The sequence below is a fragment of the Gymnodraco acuticeps genome, unplaced genomic scaffold, assembly GCF_902827175.1.
Source record: "Gymnodraco acuticeps unplaced genomic scaffold, fGymAcu1.1, whole genome shotgun sequence".
NCBI lineage: Eukaryota > Metazoa > Chordata > Actinopteri > Perciformes > Bathydraconidae > Gymnodraco > Gymnodraco acuticeps.
This window is the reverse complement of record NW_022991695.1, coordinates 8659-29691: the sequence shown is the minus strand read 5'-3', so window position 1 is coordinate 29691 and position 21033 is coordinate 8659. Positions and strand designations below refer to the sequence as shown.

General features: G+C 46.3%; 1 protein-coding gene and 1 pseudogene across 1 annotated transcript; one reads left to right on the top strand and one right to left on the bottom strand.

Annotated features, from left to right (window-relative positions):
- Positions 1-2181: 2181 nt before the first annotated feature.
- Positions 2182-18659, top strand: LOC117534567 (annotated as a pseudogene).
- LOC117534566 (olfactory receptor 51L1-like) lies at positions 3174-4583 on the bottom strand. Its single transcript, XM_034198790.1, has one exon. The coding sequence runs from the start codon at positions 4482-4484 to the stop codon at positions 3540-3542; it is 945 nt and encodes a 314-aa protein (XP_034054681.1). The 5' UTR covers positions 4485-4583; the 3' UTR covers positions 3174-3539.
- Positions 18660-21033: the final 2374 nt, after the last annotated feature.

Here is a 21033-nt window from a genome sequence, read left to right as displayed (position 1 = left end):
CGCTACCATTTCTCCCCCCATCTCCCTTGACCTCCTGACTCCTCCTCCCCAGCGCCGCCTCTCCCAGTTCAACCTGGTTACCCCACTTGAAATACTCCATCTGATCGGTTCCTCAAATCTCACAACCTTCTCCCTTGACCCTCTACCCACTCCTCTCCTGAAGTCCTGCCTCCCCGTCCTCTGCCCCTATCTTGCTAACCTTTTCAACTCCACGCTGTCCCATGAAACTGTCCCCTCTGCTTTCAAAACTGCTGCCGTTACTCCAATCCTCAAAAAACCTGGTCTTGATCCCTCCTCCCTCACTAATTACCGCACCATCTCCAACCTACCATTCCTCTCAAAAACTCTTGAACGCATTGTAGCCAAACAAATTCACTGCCATCTCCAAACCAACCAGCTTTATGAACCCTTTCAGTCTGGATTTCGTCCTCACCATAGTACAGAAACTGCACTCATCAAAGTCCTCAATGACCTCCTCACCTCTGCTGACACTGGTTCCCTCAATATTCTCATCCTCCTCGACCTGAGTGCAGCCTTCGATACCGTGAGCCACAACATCCTGCTCACCCGACTCAGGGACATTGGTATTGAAGGTATTGCACTCAGATGGCTCCAGTCCTACCTCACAGAACGATCCACTTAATCTCCCTCCCAAACCACTCCTCTGCCACAGCTTCAGTCACCCAAGGCGTTCCTCAAGGATCAGTACTTGGCCCCCTCCTCTTCATCATTTACATCCTCCCCCTCGGTCAGATACTCCGCCACTTCAACCTCGACTTCCACTGCTATGCTGATGACACTCAGATCTACCTCTGCACCAAATCCCTCCATAACCCACTCCTTACCCACATCGATTCCGTCTGACAGCTATTACAACTTGGATGCAACATAACCTCCTCAAACTGAACAGCAACAAAACAGAACTCCTCCTAATCGGCTCCAAATCCACCCTCAGCAAGGTCACTAGCATAACTCTTACCATCGATGGCACCATTGTTTCCCCCTCCAATCAAGCACGCAACCTTGACGTAATCTTTGACCCCACCCTCTCCCTCGAACCTCACATCCGCCAAACAGTCAAACCTCCGCAATATTGCAAAAATCCTACCCTCTCTCACCCGCCCCGCAGCCGAACGACTAATCCATGCCTTAATTTCCTCCCGCCTTGACTACTGCAACTCACTTCTTTACGGCATCAGCACTACATCCCTCAACAGACTCCAACGGGTTCAAAATGCAGCTGCACGTCTCCTCACACATACCAAATCATGGCATCACATCACCGTAGTCCTCAAAGACCTCCACTGGCTTCCTGTCTCCCATCGCATCAACTACAAAATTCTGGTCCTCACCTACAAAGCACTCCACCATATGGCCCCCCCTTATCTCACAAACCTTCTCACTCCTTATCAACCCCCACGGTCCCTCAGATCCACCGCAGCTGGACTCCTATCCATTCCTACATCCACACTCTGCAGCTTTGGGGACAGAGCCTTCTCAGTGGCAGCTCCTAGGCTCTGGAATTCCCTCCCCCAATATCTCCGTGACTCTGAGTCCCTCACAGTCTTTCAGTCCCGCCTCAAAACACATCTTTTCAACTCTGTCTACCCATAAGCCCCCCCCCTCTCAATCAACTTCCTCTTGACTGCCTTTTTATTTTTTACTTACTTGTTTGCCTGTCCTTGTTTGTCTACCCTCCTTCATACTGTAAAGCGTCTTTGAGGTGTGAAAAGCGCTATATAAATAAAATGCATTATTATTATTATTAATGCGCGGCATGTATCGGCCGGCCGGCAACGAAAGTATGTTACTTAACAAAAAAACCTATGCATTTTATGTTATTTTGGACCATTATTCATATAGTAATCACATTACCTGAGCCCTTGAGTTGCCTAGAGCAAAATAGTTACAGCATATTTTTAGTGATTTTAATGTTAACAGATCATTGATGCAATAACATTTGGACCCAATTTGCCTGACTTAACACATGGAATAAAACATGGGTGTAGGAAGCATCCTCAATGTGGGTGAGACAATTTAACAGGGGGTGTGTGCAGGTGGTGGACTTCACCTCTTCTAGGGGGGTCCGGGGGCATGCTCCCCCGGGAAGATTTTTTTTAAATGTTGAAGTTAAATGCATCAATCTGGTGCACATTGAGAGCAAAATTAGGGACTAAATCTATGGATACATCTCTCAACACCCATATGAACAGATTTACTTTTTCTTTCAACATTTATTTGAACAGCAAGTGGAGGCAAAAGTGACTGCACCCAAAACAATAAACCTGCTAGCTAACTAGCCTAAACTCAGTAACAGAAGCTTGTTTATCCATCTGTAAGCAACTGCCAGCTAGGTCTCTCAGTCACTCACTCCTGATCCTTCACTGCGTGAATGTAAAAATTATTATTTTTTAAATATATTTTTGTTTTTGTTTGGCCCTCCGGCCCACGCACAGCACCGGCCCACCGGGAAAACTCCCGGTATTACCAATGGCCAGTCTGCCCCTGGCCAGAGGTGAGCTGTTGAAAAGTGCATTGTATCTAGAGTAAGCCAGCTGTTAGTGACAATCCCTGAAAGTTTCCATATGTAATTTCGTGGAAGGTAATATATTTTGGAAAATAAACATTTTGACCCAAGACCACAAGAAAAACGGTCAAGTTTAGTCCTAAAAGTGAATGTCAGCTCTCAGGTGTCAGGCCCGCTTTTTGTGATATTATATTTGGTTATTTAGTGTCTATTCTACTTCTATCATAGATAAATTACAATTATTAATGCAAAACACTTATTTTGAAAACAGCAAGTTCATACTAAACCTGCATGGAAAGTGACCAATCTTACTAACATTTCACAAAATATGTTCTTGCAAAAATAGTTCACCAAGGCAAACGTTTTGGACAAAGAACTGCCGATCTTTGTAATTTACTGTACGTATAACATTCAAGTTAAGGCAGGGGGCCAAACATAGAAAGCTTGATAGTTTATTAATTCCCATAATCCTCAGCTGCACTGATAATTATCTAATGTTAGCATGCTTCAAGGTTAAACATGTTCCAAATGGCTAACAATAGCATTTAAGTGAAGGTGAAAAAGCAGGGACTCACATGGCTGTAGACTGTTGTTTATTGAATATATTACTTCATCATTACATTTTCATTATAGTAACATAGGGTGAATGATTCACAACAAAACATTAAAACACAATAACAGTAAGTGGTGTAACATCACAATGCCTAACATACAGTAAACCTGAATTCCTGTCGAATCTACTTTTATGAGGACATGTTCAAATAAAATACCTTTTAATATTGACCTTAAATATGCATGAAGAGGCAGAACATAATATGTGTTCTAACTTTAAATCTATTACATTTAACAGAATAGTAATTTTTTAACATTTGAGGGAAATTCAAGCCAAATCTGAGTTAAATCAAGCATATACAATATTGTTGTTGTGCTTTATGTTGATCTCTATCTAATCATGTATCCCTTTAAATAATTATGATAGGAAACACAATCTAACATGGTCAACATATTCCTTTTATATTTCAGCAGCAGGACCCTTCTTCAGAAATCTTAACACGACTCCTTTGATTTGAGGCAGACCCAGGCCATACACGATAGGGTTATTGAGGGGGGGAATGATCAGATACGCTAAAGACAAAATAACTGCGACGCTTGGATTCAGTTGATCAGCCTCAAATCGACTTAAAGACACCTCGAGGAAGAGAGAGATGGAGTAGGTCATAAAGGACACGATGTGAGGCAGGCAGGTTTGTAACGCCTTTCCTCTGAATTCAGACGATCTCTTCCTGCAGACCAGCAGAATCTGTAGATATGTGTACAGGACGAAGAATAGGGGGATGAAGATGCCGGTCACCATGACAAACTGACCAGCTATGTTGTTCAGAGTGGTGTCCACACAGGAGAGCTGCACCACAGGCCAGTTAGAGCAGAAAATCCGGTTCAGTTTATTTCCACACAGCGGTAATCTAACAGTAAGATAGACGCAGAAGCCAATAGTAAACACTGGGTATAAAACAGCAACGAGCACAAGAACCTGCACCCATTTGAAGGTCATTTTACTGTGGTAGTGTAAGGGCTGACAGATAGCAATGAATCTGTCGTAGGCCATGATGGTGAGGATGGTCAGCTCACAGGAAGCATAGGTGTAAATAACATACACCTGAATAAAGCATAATGGACGTGAGACCAAATGAGAGTCAGAGACGATGTCCTGCAGTAACCTGGGGAAGAATCCAGCTGAGCCAAACAGAGAGTTTACACACAGAGAGCTGATGAAAATATACATGGGCTGATGCAGAGACTTCTCCAGGAACACTGCCAGAATAATGACCATGTTAGCAGAGACTATAGTCACATAGATGAACAGACACAAGATGAAGAACAGGTATCTGAGGGGCCCAAAGTCTGCAAACAGAGTCAACTGAAAGTAGGGAGGGTTCAGGCTGCTGTTGCTCTTCATGTCTGCTCCAAAGAGAGGAACAATACAGGAACTGTTAATGAGATGCTGTTAGCTACATTTCAGATATTAATACAAAATCAGCCTGCATGCAATCTCCAACAGTTGTATGTGACCATGTTAAATATAACATCTCGGAAAATCTCACCTCCACATACAGTAGTTCACAGACGTATTCAGGCTCTCTATATCTGCGAAGGAAGGGGGAATATAAATGCACAATAAGGGAAATGTTCAAAGGAAAATGTCGTAATTCAACACCAACAGTAATGCAAAAACACAATAAGCCTGCGTGCATGTGAATTACAACCTTCCTAACACTTGTACTTGACAATATTGAATTTAGCTTCATGTCGCTGGAGAAGAGAAGCACACAAATGAAGGGCAGGAAAAAAGTCTCATAAACTACATGAACCACCAAGATGGTAATTCGCATTGATTTAAACATTATTTCACACTCCTACACATTGCCTCCTTCATGTTTGCAAGTCGGCCTGAACAGAGAACACATTCATAGAAAGAACAAGAGTTATAGAAAGGAGATGCAAGACTTAAGGAAAGGTCACAAGCAGACAATAATCAATATCATCTCATTTGAAGTAAGTCAAATATAAGTGAGAATATATTCTTTCCTTATTTTAAATGCATATATGTGCACAAATACTTGCATGCAGAAGCAGTATACACATGTATACAGTATGATTATCTACCTGTGTCCAGGTACTAACAATAAAACAACGTATGTTACTCAATATTCATATATTAATACAAAATCAGCCTGCATGCATGCATGTGAATTGTAAAATCTCCTAGCGTTGCACGTGACAATATTGTGCTGGGAATATCTCACCTCCACATACACTACATGCAGCAAAGGTCTGGCCTGTCTCAGTTATTCAAACAGGAGTTCACAGACTTACTCAGGCTTTCTATATCTGGATAAAAGGACGGGATATAACTGCAACATGTCCTAATTCAACACATACAATACTAAAAACCACAATAACCTGCATGCATGTGAACGGCAAACGTTCACAGCTGGACCTGACAATAGTAAATATCAATTCCAAGTAATCGAAGAAGTGATGTACACAAACTAAGACCTTCTCATAAACTACATGCACCACAATCCTGGCATCTCTCACTTATTGAAACAGTATTTCACTCAGATTTCAAATGTTTGTGTTTGCACCTAAAGCAAAAAGAGAGGTGCATTCAAAGACCAACCGGTAAAGGGAGGAGAGGAAGACCTGAAAAAAAGGCTAAACGTGCCCCAGCCAGCATAGCATCATCACATAGAAGGAAAATGTAAGTGAGAATAATCCATAGCATATACACTATGTTAATCAATGCTTGTAAATGCTTGCATAAGAATACCATATTCAATGAATTCAACACTCTCAGTACATCAGTACATTGAAATACACTCATACAGAATAATTATTGACTTACTGGTTCCATGCCTGAAAGTGTAGGAACATTTACATATGTTATACTTGTGTTCAGATCAGCACGATAACCTTGAAAGCATTCAATATAATGAGGACAACTATTACAGACAATAGTTAGACAACTGAAACAACCATCAACAATTATGTTTTAAGATTCAACGTGGGAACTAACAATAAAACAGTGTATGTGACTCAGCTTGTTAGTGAGAGCTGTGACATGATGAGAGGAAGCCCTCCTCCCCTGTAATGATCCACTCTGAAGAAGCTGGACACTATAGGTTTGTCTGCTGCAAGGATGCAGACGTTGCTGAGAGACAAACACCTGTGTGTGTGTGTGTGTGTGTGTGTGTGTGTGTGTGTGTGTGTGTGTGTGTGTGTGTGGTGTGTGTGTGTGTGTGTGTGTGTGTGTGTGTGTGTGTGTGTGTGTGTGTGTGTGTGTGTGTGTGTGTGTGTGTGTGTTGGCCTCTCAGTAATATGATGCAATGTATTCAGATGACAGCCGTGTCCACAGAATAATTGATCCGAGACGGTCAACAAAAAAGGTTTCTCCTTAGTCCTCTGAGGAGAGAAACTTTGGCCTGTTAGCAAACACATTAACAACAACTTTATAAGATCATTTAATATAAGAAACGGTTATATAATATACAGAGTAATACAAAATAATATGATGTAACACGTTATAATAATTAACATAAATAATAATAAAGTGGGACTTAATGATGTTTTCTGTAATCCACTCAAACATCCAAAATCCATATTAAGGATTACGTTTTACTGTCTTTGTCTGACACACACACACACACACACACACACACACACACACACACACACACACACACACACACACACACACACACACACACACACACACACACACACACACACACACACACACACACACACACACACACACACACACACACACACACAAGCTGCTGTGGACGCTGCGCCAATGCGGAAGGAATGGCTCGAATAATGTTCTGAACATATCCCCAAAATAAGCAACACATTGTGGAAGTGTCTCTGGAACCAGAAACGTGTGGCCGTTCCCTGTTTCGGTGAGAAAGTGTTGAGGCGTTGCGTGTGCATCGTACCTTGCGCTGAGGTATTTGGTTAGTGGCTCGTATGGGCTGGGATACGAGTTCAGGCGGAAGATCATCTCTTTCGACTCCACTTCGAGCGATAGAATTACTAACAAAGCACTTATATACTAATAAAGGACTGGCTTACCTAAAGCCAGTTGAGTAGCACTTGAAATGTTTTGCTCTATGAAACCTGATGCACTTATATGATTCTGTTTTCTTCAAGTTTGTATTTTGTTGGTCGAACGCACTTATTGTAAGTCGCTTTGGATAAAAGCGTCAGCTAAATGCAATGTAATGTAATGGGGCTTGGAATGACGCTGTTAATGCTCGGGATGGCTGAGCCGTGTGGAGAAGACAGGTCTATTATGAGCCTCTTTTCCCGGAGTATTTCCGAGTAGCTATGCCTACTGGAATGATGCGGACACTGGAAAGGGGGGACTATCGAATGGCCTATCATGAATCCTTCTTTGACTTCTTTGGCCAGTAAGGTGTCGAAGGTGTGAGGTTCTGTTAAAGCGGACTGAAGGTTGTGGCAGATGTGAGATGTGTCCGGCAGTATTGCTATGCCTGGGGGAAACCATGGGTGAAGCCATTGGTGAGAAAGTAAACAAACTATCTGGATGATTCACTGAGGCGGTAGCTAAGTTGCTTATCTTGACGGGTGTGCTGAGGTGTCGTGCTATTCAATCTGCTGGTGTAGTTGGGTTGTGAGGGCAGGTGCTCCTGGCATGAGCGCCGCCGCAGAAAGAGCAGATGTGCATGAGGCGGCAGCTAGAAAGAGAGCAGCCTAGGTCATTGAAATTGTTGCGCACCATCCTGCCTCCCTGGTAGAGGATTGGCCTTCCGCGTCTGTGGACGCCCTTTGAAACGGGGGCGTTGGTTGGTTAACGTTCGTTTGCGGGCATAGAGATGATGGGAGGTGGAGGTGCGGCAGGTGACAGGCGGTTGAAGGTTGAGGCGTTGCCTCTTGACGGAAAGGGGAGTGAGCGGGGCGGCTCGGGTGGTGGGTCGCTGACTGACCATGCTGAGGACGGGTGGGAGGGGGCTCCGCATAATTGGCAAGAGAGGGATGCGCGTGCTGCGAAGATGCGGCAGTAAAGCTATGGGGTAGGGATGGGGGGGAAAGGATAGACCAGTTGGGAAAAGAAGGTACTGGGTAAGAGTCGGCTAATGGGTTAGCATGTAGTATGGCCCCTTGGGTTACTGGGTGAGGTGCTGTTGATACGGGATTAGCTGCTAAAGGAGGAAGGTAAACAGAAGCTGGGTTGCTGTGGACTGCTGAAGGTAGAGAAGAAGAAGAAGAAGAAGAAGAAGAAGAAGAAGAAGAAGAAGAAGAAGAAGAAGAAGAAGAAGAAGAAGAAGAAGAAGAAGAAGAAGAAGAAGAAGAAGAAGACGAAGAAGAAGAAGAAGAAGAAGAAGAAGGGATGGAGGGATGAAGGGATGTATGTGCAAGGGGATTTCGTGAAGCCTGTGAGCACAGGGATGAGAGAAAGGTTGACATGAGCTACGACATGTCAGACACAGAGAGAGCAGGCACAGAGGGCAATATGACCTGGCCCCCACCAGGGGGTGCTGGTGAGTCGGGCTGTGTCCGTGGAGGAGGACGGAGGCCTGTGACGTCACGACCCGTGGTGCGCGCGCCGCGCGGTGGTTGGCTCTGGAGCAGGAAGAGTTGTGTGTCTCGTTGTTCTTGCCGTTGTGCTGCTGTAGGCTTTGTAGAGGTGGAACAGTCTAGCCTTGTTGTCATTTCGGTGAAAGTGGATGCCGTTTTCTCTCAGGAAACGTTGGAGTTGAATGACTGTCCACCTCCTGAGTTCGGGCTCCGTTTCGGAGTGCGGCTCCGTCCGAGAGGCGTGTCGAGTGCGCCGCTGCGAGTGGCCGGGGGCTGCTAATGACGGCCCCTACACACGGCGGCGTGCGTTGCCGCTTCAACGCTTCTGCCCATTCACTTTGAATGGGGTGACGTCATGATTCGCCGAACTGCATTGTGGGAGCAAAGCGTAGCTTTTCTCGCGGTGCTCGCTGCAAAAGTAGAGCAATGTTCTACTTTTGACGCCTCGACGGAGGCGTCAGCCAATCAAATCCCGTTTATGCAAATCTACCAGTACAAGCACTATCCAATCAAACCGCGTGTATGCTGGGAGAGCCAGACCGCAGTTCATTTCCTCATATAACAAAAAATGGAGGAGAAAATAATCGTAGCGGTAGGGAATCACCCGGTGCTTTATGATCAGTCCCTGTTCACCTACCGGGATACAAACCAGAGGAGCCAGGCATGGAGGGAGGTTGCAGAGATAGTGGGTGAAACTGGTAGATGTTCGCCTGTTTGGGGAGTTTATATCCAGTGTACTTCGTTTGAATGGACAGCTAGCAGACATAGACAGTATTTAGCCAGCATGGAATGTTGCGTAAAATAGCACCATAGACATTAATGTCATAAATGTTCATCATATAAAGTGTGACATGTAAAACTTTTTATGCAATTGACAGGAGAGATGCATGTGATTGGTTGTTGGTCGCGTTGCTCGAGGAAACTCCCCAAGCTCAAGACACGCCCACTGCCAAGCGGCAACGCACGCCGCCGTGTGTAGGGGCCGTGAGGCAGGATGCCGTTGGTGGGGAGATTGGAGCTGGCTGTGCCTGTTGTGGCCCCGGTTGTTTGCCCACGCTGGCGGAGTAGACGAAGCCTGGGACCTGTCTGGAGTTGGAGGTGTCTCGTTGGGGGAGCTTGAGTGGGAGCGGTGGCGGCTGGTGTGTGGGACACTGATTGCCGAGCGCACGCGGCTCCGTTCGGATGCTTGGCTAAGATCCAACTGCTGAAACGTGGATGTGACATCACTTTTGATGGGCATGTGGAAGTGCAGAGATATAGATATCTGTATTTTGTGATCATGTTTATGTTCTGATCATCTGCAGTAATTCCACTATTGTGTGCATCATTGTTGTTCCAGGGTTCGTAGGCCTACGGTCATTGAAAACCTGGAAAAGTCATGGAAATTCAAAATGCAAATTCCAGGCCCTGGAAAAGTTATGGAAAACAATATTTTTCCCAAAGTTTTGGAAAAGTCATGGAAATGTAACTAAAGTTGCGTCAAATATAATTTACATGTTATCTAATCACCGAAATAATCTGCGGTCGCGAGCTGTTAGGTGCCATCATGACGCGCATGGTGTTATTTTTTAATATATGAAGCGCGAGCTGTGTGCTCGAGTCTTCCTGCCTGTCGGCTGAACTCTGCTGCTCCGGGATGAGGGTCAGCTACATTATCTACGGTGCGTTCGTTAACTGTGCGGAGTCACTGTGGCACAGACTGAGCCGCTGGTGAACAGCTGTTAGAACGGGCCGTTCAGGTGTGCAGAGCAGAGCGGCAGAGCGTGATGTGAACTGGAACGTTTTTCTGTCGCAATATTATTTAAGGAATCGTTGAGCTAGCTAGCTAGCATACATTGTCACTATCTGCTAACGTTAGCTTTAGCCTTCCTTTTCTAATAGTACTCAGATCTTGTACTTGAGTAAAAGTAGAAGTACTCAGATCTTGTACTTGAGTAAAAGTAGAAGTATGTGGTGACACGTTATTGGACATAATTCACCTTGCCTATTGTGTTGCCACACGGACCCTTTAGTGGGGAACACCTGTAGCTTTAGCTGCCATTCCTGCTAGCTCATCAGGCAGAGCAGTGCATGTGTTAACCTCTCTGAAAGTAATGGATAATAAAGATTGGAACTCCATTCTTAATACACCGCCTCCGACTCTCTTTTCACGGCAGTACACTGGTGACCCTGACTTTTCCGAGAAAGTTTCCGGAAAATTAACGAACATGGCTGAGCGCGATGTTTTCATAAAGCTGCCGGAATTCTGGGATCACGCCGCGGAGGCATGGTTCGCACACGTGGAGGCACATTTCGCCTGCCGACAGGTCCGTGACGGGCACCTAAAATACTACCATGTGGTAGCAGCGCTGGGGAGCTCCACGTCGTCCAGGTTGGTGGGATTCATCGCAGCCCCCCCACATCATGGCAAATATGAGGCGATTAAGGCCCTTCTCCTTAAGACATTTAGCTTATCTGCTAAGGAGAGGGCCCGCCAGATACTTGACATTCAAGGCCTAGGAGACAGCAAGCCATCCCAGCTAATGGAGAATATGCTAAATCTGCTAGGGGGGGAAGATCCCCGGATTTTATTCACGGAGATTTTCCTGCGTCACTTGCCTCCCCGGGTACAGACGGCGCTGGCCAACACGCCTGTCACGGAGCCCCGTGCTTTGGCTGAGGAAGCGGATCGTTTTTTCCTGGCTACGCAACAGCCCGGGGCAGAGACGTTAGCCGCGACGCTCAGCGGCCCAACGGCAGTCAAGAAAGCGTGGCGGAGGCCGGACACGGCTGTGGCTAGCCGGCGTGGAGACGCCGGAGAGTGCGTTTACCACGCACGTTTCGGGACAAGGGCGAAGAGATGCATCGCTCCGTGCAGCTACAAACCCCCGGGAAACGGAGGGGCCGGCGCTCAGTAGTGGCTCTGAGCGTCGGCGGCACGTGCAGGCTCCTCTTCGTCAGCGACAGCGTTTCGGGGATCTTGTTTCTGTGTGACACGGGCGCTCAACGGAGCGTAGTTCCAGCGTCGAGTGAAGACGTCGCCCGTGGGGGGCACGGACCGCGATTGACGACGGCTAACGGCAGTCCCATTCGCACGTACGGCGTGAGGCCTATGTGTTTGTGCATCGGAGGACAGCGTTTCAGCTGGGATTTTGTGACAGCGGACATTTCTTTTCCCCTCCTCGGAGCGGATTTTTTTGTGTGCTCATGGACTCTTAGTGGACGTTAAGAATAGGCGTTTGGTTGATGCCTTAACGTTTTCTTCCCTCGTGTGCACACTTGGCAGCGCAGCGTACGACGGGCTGTCAGGCTCGCTGTCAGGTGCAGACACGTTTCTCAGACTGTTGGCCGAGTTTCCAGACCTGTCGCTACCCACCTTCTCTGCGCTTACCACTAAGCATGGCGTGGAACACCACGTCACTACCGGGGGGCCTCCTGTCTACGCCAGGGCCCGGCGGTTGAACCCTTCTAAGCTGGCTTGTAGCGAGGGCGGAGTTCGCAACCATGGAGCGCCTGGGCATTGTCCGCCGCTCCGACAGTCCTTGGGCTTCCCCCTGCACGTCGTTCCCAAATCGAACGGCGGGTTCCGCCCGTGCGGGGATTACCGCCGACTCAACGACGCCACTACGCCTGACCGCTATCCGGTGCCGCACATTCAGGACTTTTCGGCGCATCTGGCCGGTACGGGGGTGTTTTCCAAGGTGGACCTGGTGCGTGGATACCACCAGGTGCCCATGCACCCCCTGGACATTCCCAAGACAGCAGTGATAACGCCTTTTGGACTTTTTGAGTTCCTGCGGATGCCTTTTGGACTCAAGAATGCCGCTCAGACGTTCCAGCGCCTGATGGATTCGGTGCTGCGGGACCTGCCGTTTGTGTTTGTTTACCTCAACGACATACTCGTCGCCAGCGCTTCAGTGCAGGAGCACCTGTCCCACCTCCGAGCCCTTTTCACACGGCTCAACGAACACGGATTAATCATCAATCCTGCAAAGTGCCAGTTCGGGGTGTCGGACATCGATTTCCTGGGGCACCGCGTCACCAAGGGCGGTGCGACACCTCTGCCAGCGAAGGTGGAGGCTGTTGCGGCGTTTCCTCGCCCGCTCACAGCCCGGTCGCTCCGTGAGTTTCTGGGGATGGTGACTTTCTACCACCGTTTCATCGCCCGGGCCGCACACATCATGCGGCCGCTGTATGAAGCGTTGAAAGGCAAGACCCCCGTCCAGGAGATCGACTGGACAGCAGAGGCGGACGGCGCTTTTGCTGAGGTCAAGACCGCGTTGGCTCAGGCGGCTTTGCTGGCACACCCATAATCTACGGCTCCCATCTCCATCACCACGGACGCGTCAGACTACGCGGTCGGCGCAGTGCACGAGCAGTGGGTGGAGGGCGCTTGGCAGCCGCTCGCCTTTTTCAGCCGCCAGCTGACGCCTAGAGAACGCAAATACAGCGCCTTTGACCGGGAGCTCCTCGGACTTTATTTGGCCGTGCGGCACTTCCGTTTCATGCTGGAAGGCCGTGAATTTACGGCGTTTGTCGACCACAAGCCGCTCACCTTCGCCATGTCAAAAGTGGCGGAGCCTTGGTCGGCACGTCAGCAGCGGCAGCTGTCCTACATATCGGAGTTCACTACGGACATTAAGCACGTGGCTGGCAAGTCGAACCTGGTTGCTGATTGCCTCTCCAGGGTCGTCATCGGTGCCGTCCAGTTGGGCCTGGACTATACTCGCATGGCGGCAGACCAGGTCACAGATCCCGGCGTCCAGGCCCTGAAGGTGGAGAGCGCGGGGCTGCGCTTGGAGGACGTGATGTTCGGCGACGCGGGCATTACTCTCCTGTGTGACGTCTCTACGGGCCTGGCGCGGCCTGTCGTCCCTGCCAGCTGGAGGCGTCCTGTGTTCGAGGCTGTGCACGGCCTGTCACACCCCGGCGTTAAACCTTCGGTGCGTTTGGTAGCGGCGAAGTTCGTTTGGCAAGGACTGAAAAGGGACGTGAGGACTTGGGCCAGGGAGTGCGTGGCTTGTCAACGCGCTAAGGTGCACCGCCACACGAAGGCCCCATTGGAGCGTTTCCTGGTGCCTGAGAGGAGGTTTGATCACGTCAACATTGACCTGGTTGGTCCGTTGCCTTCCTCTCAGGGGTTTTCCTACCTCCTCACCATGGTGGACAGAACGACCCGTTGGCCGGAGGCGGTTCCGCTCGTTTCGACATCAGCCGCAGACGTTGCCCGGGCCTTCATTGCAACGTGGGTGTGTCGTTTTGGCACCCCATCAGACATTACCTCAGACAGGGGCTCTCAGTTCACGTCCGAGCTCTGGAACGCTGTGGCAGGCGGTTTGGGGGTTAAGCTGCACAGGACTACCGCTTACCACCCTCAGGCTAACGGCCTCTGCGAGCGCTTTCATCGCTCCATGAAGGCGGCCCTCAAGGCCGGCCTTACGGACGGTAACTGGGTCGACAAGCTGCCCTGGGTGATGCTGGGCCTGAGGACCGCACCTAAGGAAGATCTGCAGTGTTCTACAGCGGAGATGGTCTACGGTCAGCCGCTGAGAGTTCCGGGGGATTTCCTCCCAAATGCATCGGCTCCCTGGTCGGCGTCGACCCAGCGGGCTTTCCTGCGTGACGCCGCTGAGGCCTTTGCTCCGATCCCTACTACTCAGCACGGTACTCAGGTGTCCCAGGTTCCCGCAGAGCTCCGCTCGGCGGAGCACGTGTTCATCCGGCACGATGCGCACAGAGGCCCCCTGCAGCCCCCTTATGATGGGCCTTTCCGGGTCTTGGAGCACGGGGACAAGCACCTGGTGGTCGACCTGGGTGGCAAGGCCGAGTACGTCTCGGTGGACCGGGTGAAGGCTGCTCACCTGGACTTGGACCAGCCTGTGGTGCTGGCTCGACCTCCGCGACGGGGCCGCCCCCCGGCCTCGTCCCCTGTCACGGATTTAAGACCTGTTGTTCCGGTCCCTCCCCTTCCGGGGGCCGCACAGGCGGGAGTCACTTTTCCGACTCCCGTGCTCAGGAGTCGTGGGGGTCGGCGTGTCGTTCCTCCCCGCCATGCTGATTTTGTTTATGTGTGAATTCTGGGGGGGCTTGTGTGGTGACACGTTATTGGACATAATTCACCTTGCTTATTGTGTTGCCACACGGACCCTTTAGTGGGGAACACCTGTAGCTTTAGCTGCCATTCCTGCTAGCTCATCAGGCAGAGCAATGCATGTGTTAACCTCTCTGAAAGTAATGGATAATAAAGATTGGAACTCCATTCTTAATACACCGCCTCCGACTCTCTTTTCACGGCACTACAAGTACTTAGATATTGTACTTGAGTAAAAGTAGGGTTGCCAACTCTCATGCATCTGGCGTGTGACACACGCTTTCACTCTCAATCTCACGCTCTCACGCTGCCCAAACTATTCTCACGCCAAAAAACAAGAATACCGAAGACTAGAAACGGTTTTGAAAACTGTTGTGACGTAGTGATCGTCTTCTCAATAGAACATCTTTGATAATGTCTTCTGGCCAATCAGAATCAAGATAACGGCGTGGTGTTGTTGCAGGAAGTCCCGACGGAGAATACTTTTGCTGTAGTACATCTCATACATCGATACAATATTACGTAATGAAATAAGACCCCACGGTTTGATGATTGATAGGTGTGTGGGCTGTCTTTCATTTTGACACACAGAACAATGGGGGCTATCCACCCTTATCCACAATGTAAAGTAATTCACAGCCTCTTCCTCTTCTCTCTGTGAGGAGCAGCAGGTTCAGCTTTCAGAACAAAGTAACAACAAACTAAAATGGCATTCTTTTTTTTTAAATATGTCGTGTAGTAATAGATGTATTTATTTTTCTTCTCAAGAGAGTACCAGAATGTGTATTTTATGTTAGTATTTCAAAAAATCTCCTGGGGGAGAATCCCCCCAGACCCCCCTGCAGGGGTTGGGTTTTCAGCAGGTCAACTCTTTCACCTGTGGGGAAGTTGCAGGATTGGCTCCAGGTCACCCTTTTTTATTTACTACAAGACAAATGTGCCTTTTTATTTCATACAGTTCAATTTGGATTGAGACAGGGAAATAATCTAACCCTCACGCTTGGCGTTTCACTGTCAAGGGGGCGTGTATGTAATTACATTGCAAATACTGACTTGAGCCCCACCACTGTATGGGTTAGCCCTACCATAGCTTACCCAACAAAAATACTCTCTCGCAACTGCCGACCCGTATTGCGCAAGCGCAGATCTAAGATCCAGTAGAATTGATAAAAAAGTAAAAGTCTGCTGCTTATTGTTCTTCTAGGCCAAAATAGAGTGTGTTAATTAACATATTTGGCAGTTTGGAGTAAGTCTGTAGATTTGTGTGTGTGTGTTTCTATATACAGTAGGCCTCTCACGATAATTAATTTTGTTGGATACATTTTCCCGGAAATTATTGCAATAAACGATAATATTGTCGGCACCGTTGTATGACCATTTTAGACCACTGACATAATGATAATATATAATAATAATTCAAGTCTTTCAAACTGCTAGTCACATCCTCATGTAAATGGCAATTTATCGAGTTCATTTTTATTTATTGTACGATAAGTCAATTAAGTGCTTATCGCGACAGGCACACAATAAAACAGTGGAAACAAACATGTGTTTGACTTTCATTAGTGAATGAAACTTTGTGCCCTTTATCTGTGTCCAATATTGTGTATTTGTATATATTGTATATATCCTATATATATGCTAAGGTCCCGCTACTCAAACCCATGATATCAAAATCTCACTCTAGCCAGGTACCCAAAGTTGGCAACCCTGGTAAAAGTAGAAGTACTCAGGTCTTGTACTTGAGTAAAAGTAGAAGTACTCAGATCTTGTACTTGAGTAAAAGTAGAAGTACTCAGATCTTGTACTTGAGTAAAAGTAGAAGTACTCAGATATTGTACTTTAGTAGAAGTACTCAGATGTTGTACTTAATAAAAGTAGAAGTACTCAGATCTTGTTCTTAAGTAAAGTACTCAGATCTGTACTTGAGTTAAAGTAGCTCAGATTTTGTACTTGAGTAAAAGTAGAAGTACTCAGATCTTGTTCTTGAGTAAAAGTAGAAGTACTCAGATCTTGTTCTTGAGTAAAAGTAGAAGTACCTGAGTGTAGGAATACTCTGTTACAGTAAAAGCATTCAAAAATGTTCCTCAATTGAAAGTAGAAAAGTATTCTCATCAAAATATAGTGAAAGTAGCGACAGTGAAAGTAGTCGTTGTGCAGATTGGTCCATTTCAGAATAATATATATGATGTGTTTTATAATGATTGATCATGAAAGTGTTCTCAAAGCTGGTAAAGGTGCAGCTAGTTTGAATGACTTTGTATACTGCAGGGTAGCTGGAGGATTTACTCCAGGTGGAACTAAAGTCTGATTTAACACTTGATTATATTTCACATCATTCATCCACATCTGTAAAGTAACTAAAGGGATTAAATACATGTAGTGGAGTAGAAGTACATCATGTACCTCTGAACTGTAGTGGAGAAGAAGAACAAAGTAGCAAAACATTGAAATACTTAAAGTACAAGTATCTCAAAATTGTACCCTAGTATAGTACTTGAGTTTATGAACTTAGTTACTTTACACCACTGGCTATACAGATAGAAAGACTAAGCCTTGCACAGAGGCATGACAATACATTTACTCAACAGTGCTGCCAGAATGATAAACTGACTGCTACACAATTAAAATAAAAGCTTTTATATATTTCTATTAGATGTGACTCTTTGGCGTTTCTGTTATTATGACCTGCTGCTTTAGTTGCTCTGACTGCTAAACTCCTCTGTTATTCCTAAACCGATATTCCGTGGGGTCAGGGGTCGGGTCCTTGTCACCTTTTTCATACCTGATGACTTTGCCTCCCTGACTGCAGTTGCTTTAGCGAGTAGAAGCTAGTAAGCCTACTATTTGATTTGTTTTAGATCGGCACTACATGTTTCATATCAGACCTTATTTTCCTGTTCCATGTTCAAATAAACCATTTTCAGTGGTCATTCTTTTTGGTCATGGAAAGTTAGGTAAAGGTCATTGAGAAGTCATGGAGAAGTGTATGAACCCTGTTATTCACAAAAGCCTCCATGAGCCTATGTACATTACATCACATGTCACTTGTTAGACGCTTTTATCCAAAGCGACTCACATACTCAATACTGAGGGCAATCCCCACAGGAGCACTTTGGGGTGAAGGGTCTCAGCTGACTGCAGCGGGGTTTGAACCTGTGACCCCCTGATCCGAACACCAACGCTCAACCCACTGCACCACACGTACATGTTCATTGCAGCTTTTTTGATTGACTCTGTTCTTTATAGCACCAATATTTACCCCAGGCTTCTGATTGACTTCTTATCAGAGAAACAGATCATATGTTATCGAGCCCGTCTGTTTCAAAATGTGATGAATATGACTTTGACCTTTTCAGAGTGTTCACTGCTGGCAGCCATGGCCTGCGACAGATACGTGTCTCTCTGTAAACCTCTGCATTATTCAACCATCGTGAGGAAAAGAACTGTCGATGTCTGTCTGGTTTTGTCTTGGCTTCTGCCGACTTGTGAGACTGCATTGGGATGCATTCTTTATTCTAATAGCAAACTCTGCAGTTTTACTATTAGGGGGATTTTTGTAACAATTCAATTTACAATCTTCAGCGTGTGAGCTCGAGCGCTCTCTCTGTATATGGAGTGCTCATGTTGGTAAATGTGTCCCTTCTGCCTCTTATCTTCATACTTTTTACATACACCAGGAGACTTATACTATCATATCAGAATGGTAGAGAGTACAGGAGAAAAGCTGCACAGACCTGTTGACCCCACCTGTTGGTTTTAATCAGCTTTCCCTGTTTATCTGATTTAGATCTTGTTATAATTCCTCTAGGATTCAATATTCCCAAAATGACACGTTTGATATTGACTTTGCCAATAGTTTCCTATCACTCCGTCTTCAACCCAATCATATACGGACTGAACGTGAAAGAAACCTCTAAACACCTTCAATTGTTGTTGTGTCGGATCAAATCACACTAATGTTACCTGGGTGGGCGAAGAGTTACTAAACAAAGCACAACAAGTCAGGAAATGTGTGTTTGGTAGACGACTACTTGTTTGTCACAATGCTTCTTGGCATTACATTTCATACCGTTGGAAAGCCTGTTTATTTCTCTTTTCAATGGAGCCACATTTGTGAGGAACAAGCGTTTGTGGGATGAGAAGCAGAGCTGAGTGTGTGGGTCACGCCACGAATAATGTGCCAGATCTTCTCTGCCAATGCCAAACAGCTTTGTGTTGCTGTTGACTCTTTGTTGGTGTTGTGTTGTGTTTGTAAACTTGAATCAGTTTGTTTGCGCACATAAAAGACTGCATCAAATACAGATGATGAAAAATGAAGAACTGTGACAGAAGAGATCAGGAAGCTGCAGCTTTAACAGCCGCCCCCTCAGAGACAGATACTAACAATTACAAAGAAGAATCACAGATCATATTTACCCACCATAATAAAGTATACCACAAAAGCAAAAGCCTACATAGCAATAATAAGAGCAACTGAAAATACAAGTTCTTCTTCCCGCAATCCAATCTGTGTTGTCTTATTACGATAAACAATCGTAAGATGAGCAATCTTCACGATGAGTTAAAAAGAGCATTAACTTTTACACTCTAAGGTCAAGAGGTCAACATGTGGTGACAAAGTGATCAGAAATGACCTAAAGAGTGTGTGTGTGTGTGTGTGTGTGTGTGTGTGTGTGTGTTGGCCTCTCAGTAACATGATGCAATGTATTCAGACGACAGCAGTGTCCACAGAAGCTGATGTAATGAGGGTCTTTAGGGCCCCCCCCCCAAAATCATGAATCAGCTAAATATTTTCTGTCTTACACATAAACGTTTGGCAAATACAAAAAAGTCTAGTTTTAGTTGCGTCTCTAGGTAAGACTGGAAAGTGTGTGTGTGTGTCTATTAGTGTGTGTGTGTGTGTGTGTGTGTGTGTGTGTGTGTGTGTGTGTGTGTGTGTGTGTGTGTGTGTGTGTGTGTGTGTTGGCCTCTCAGTAATATGATGCTATGTATTCAGATCACAGCCGTGTCCACAGAAGCTGATGTAATGAGGGTCATTAGAGCCCCTCCCCCCCTCTCCGACTACAGCCAGTGTACAAAGAGCTAATTATGACCCAGTGGTCACAGTGAGTCTCAGGGGGGGGGGCGGGGGAGGGGGGGCTCTGTTTGTCACAAACACAACACAACCTCGCCTGAGCTGCTGAGTAGCTGAGGTGATTATCTCAGTAATTGGTCCGAGGCGGTCAACAAAAAAGGTTTCTCCTTAGTCCTCTGAGGAGAGAAACTTTGGCCTGTTAGCAACAACTTTATAAGATCATTTAATATAATACATGGTTATATAATATACAGAGTAATGCAAAATAATATGATGTAACACGTTATAATAATTAACATCAATATAATAAAGTGGGACTTAATGAGGTTTTCTGTAATCCACTCAAACATCCAAAATCCATATTAGGATTACGTTTTTACTGTCTTTGACTGTCACACCCACACACACACACACACACACACACACACACACACACACACACACACACACACACACACACACACACACACACACACACACACACACACACACACACCACACACACACACACACACACAGTTTTCATCACTTTAGGGAAACAAACTCCTCAAAAGTTAGCATTATAACTCTTCATGAACATATTTAAACATGACATGTCAGAAAACGTGTAATGTCAAAGATAACCGTGTTAATGTCCGTAATGAGGGGGGGGGGGGGGTTTCATGGTGATATCTGTTAGTTTATTGTTTACCCTATTCTCCTGTAGTGTGTACCACATGTCTGAGTTTTATTGATCACAAATACATTTAAAAAGCACACAGTGAAATGTGGTCTCTGCTTGTAACCCATCCTAGTATAGCTATTGAGGGCCCTCTCCCAGCAGTAGCAGTCCACACTCCATTTTTAGATCTGTGCGGGGACTTGAACCGACAACCCTACGGCAGTTATTGCACATCAGAAGTCTGGTAGCTCTGTGTACAAATGTGCAAAAATAATCTGAGGGTTGTCTGAAGATAAAAAAAAGTGGACATCTCGTTTAATATCCAAGATGTACAGACATATTTAGCTGTATACGTTTTGACCTGTATGAAGAGCAGAACATTTGTAGATACAGCTTTGGGTCTCTAGAACATTTGCTCAGAAAAAACTAAAGTGAAAAGTAACAAATAAATAATAAAAATCTTGATCTCTAACGAGGGGTTACGTATGGTAACCCTTGTTATATAAGCACAGGCGGAGCCCTCTACTGGACTCTATGGGTACTACCTTATCATGCGAGCATTCACCTACTGAGACTTCTATAGACGTAGCCGGCCC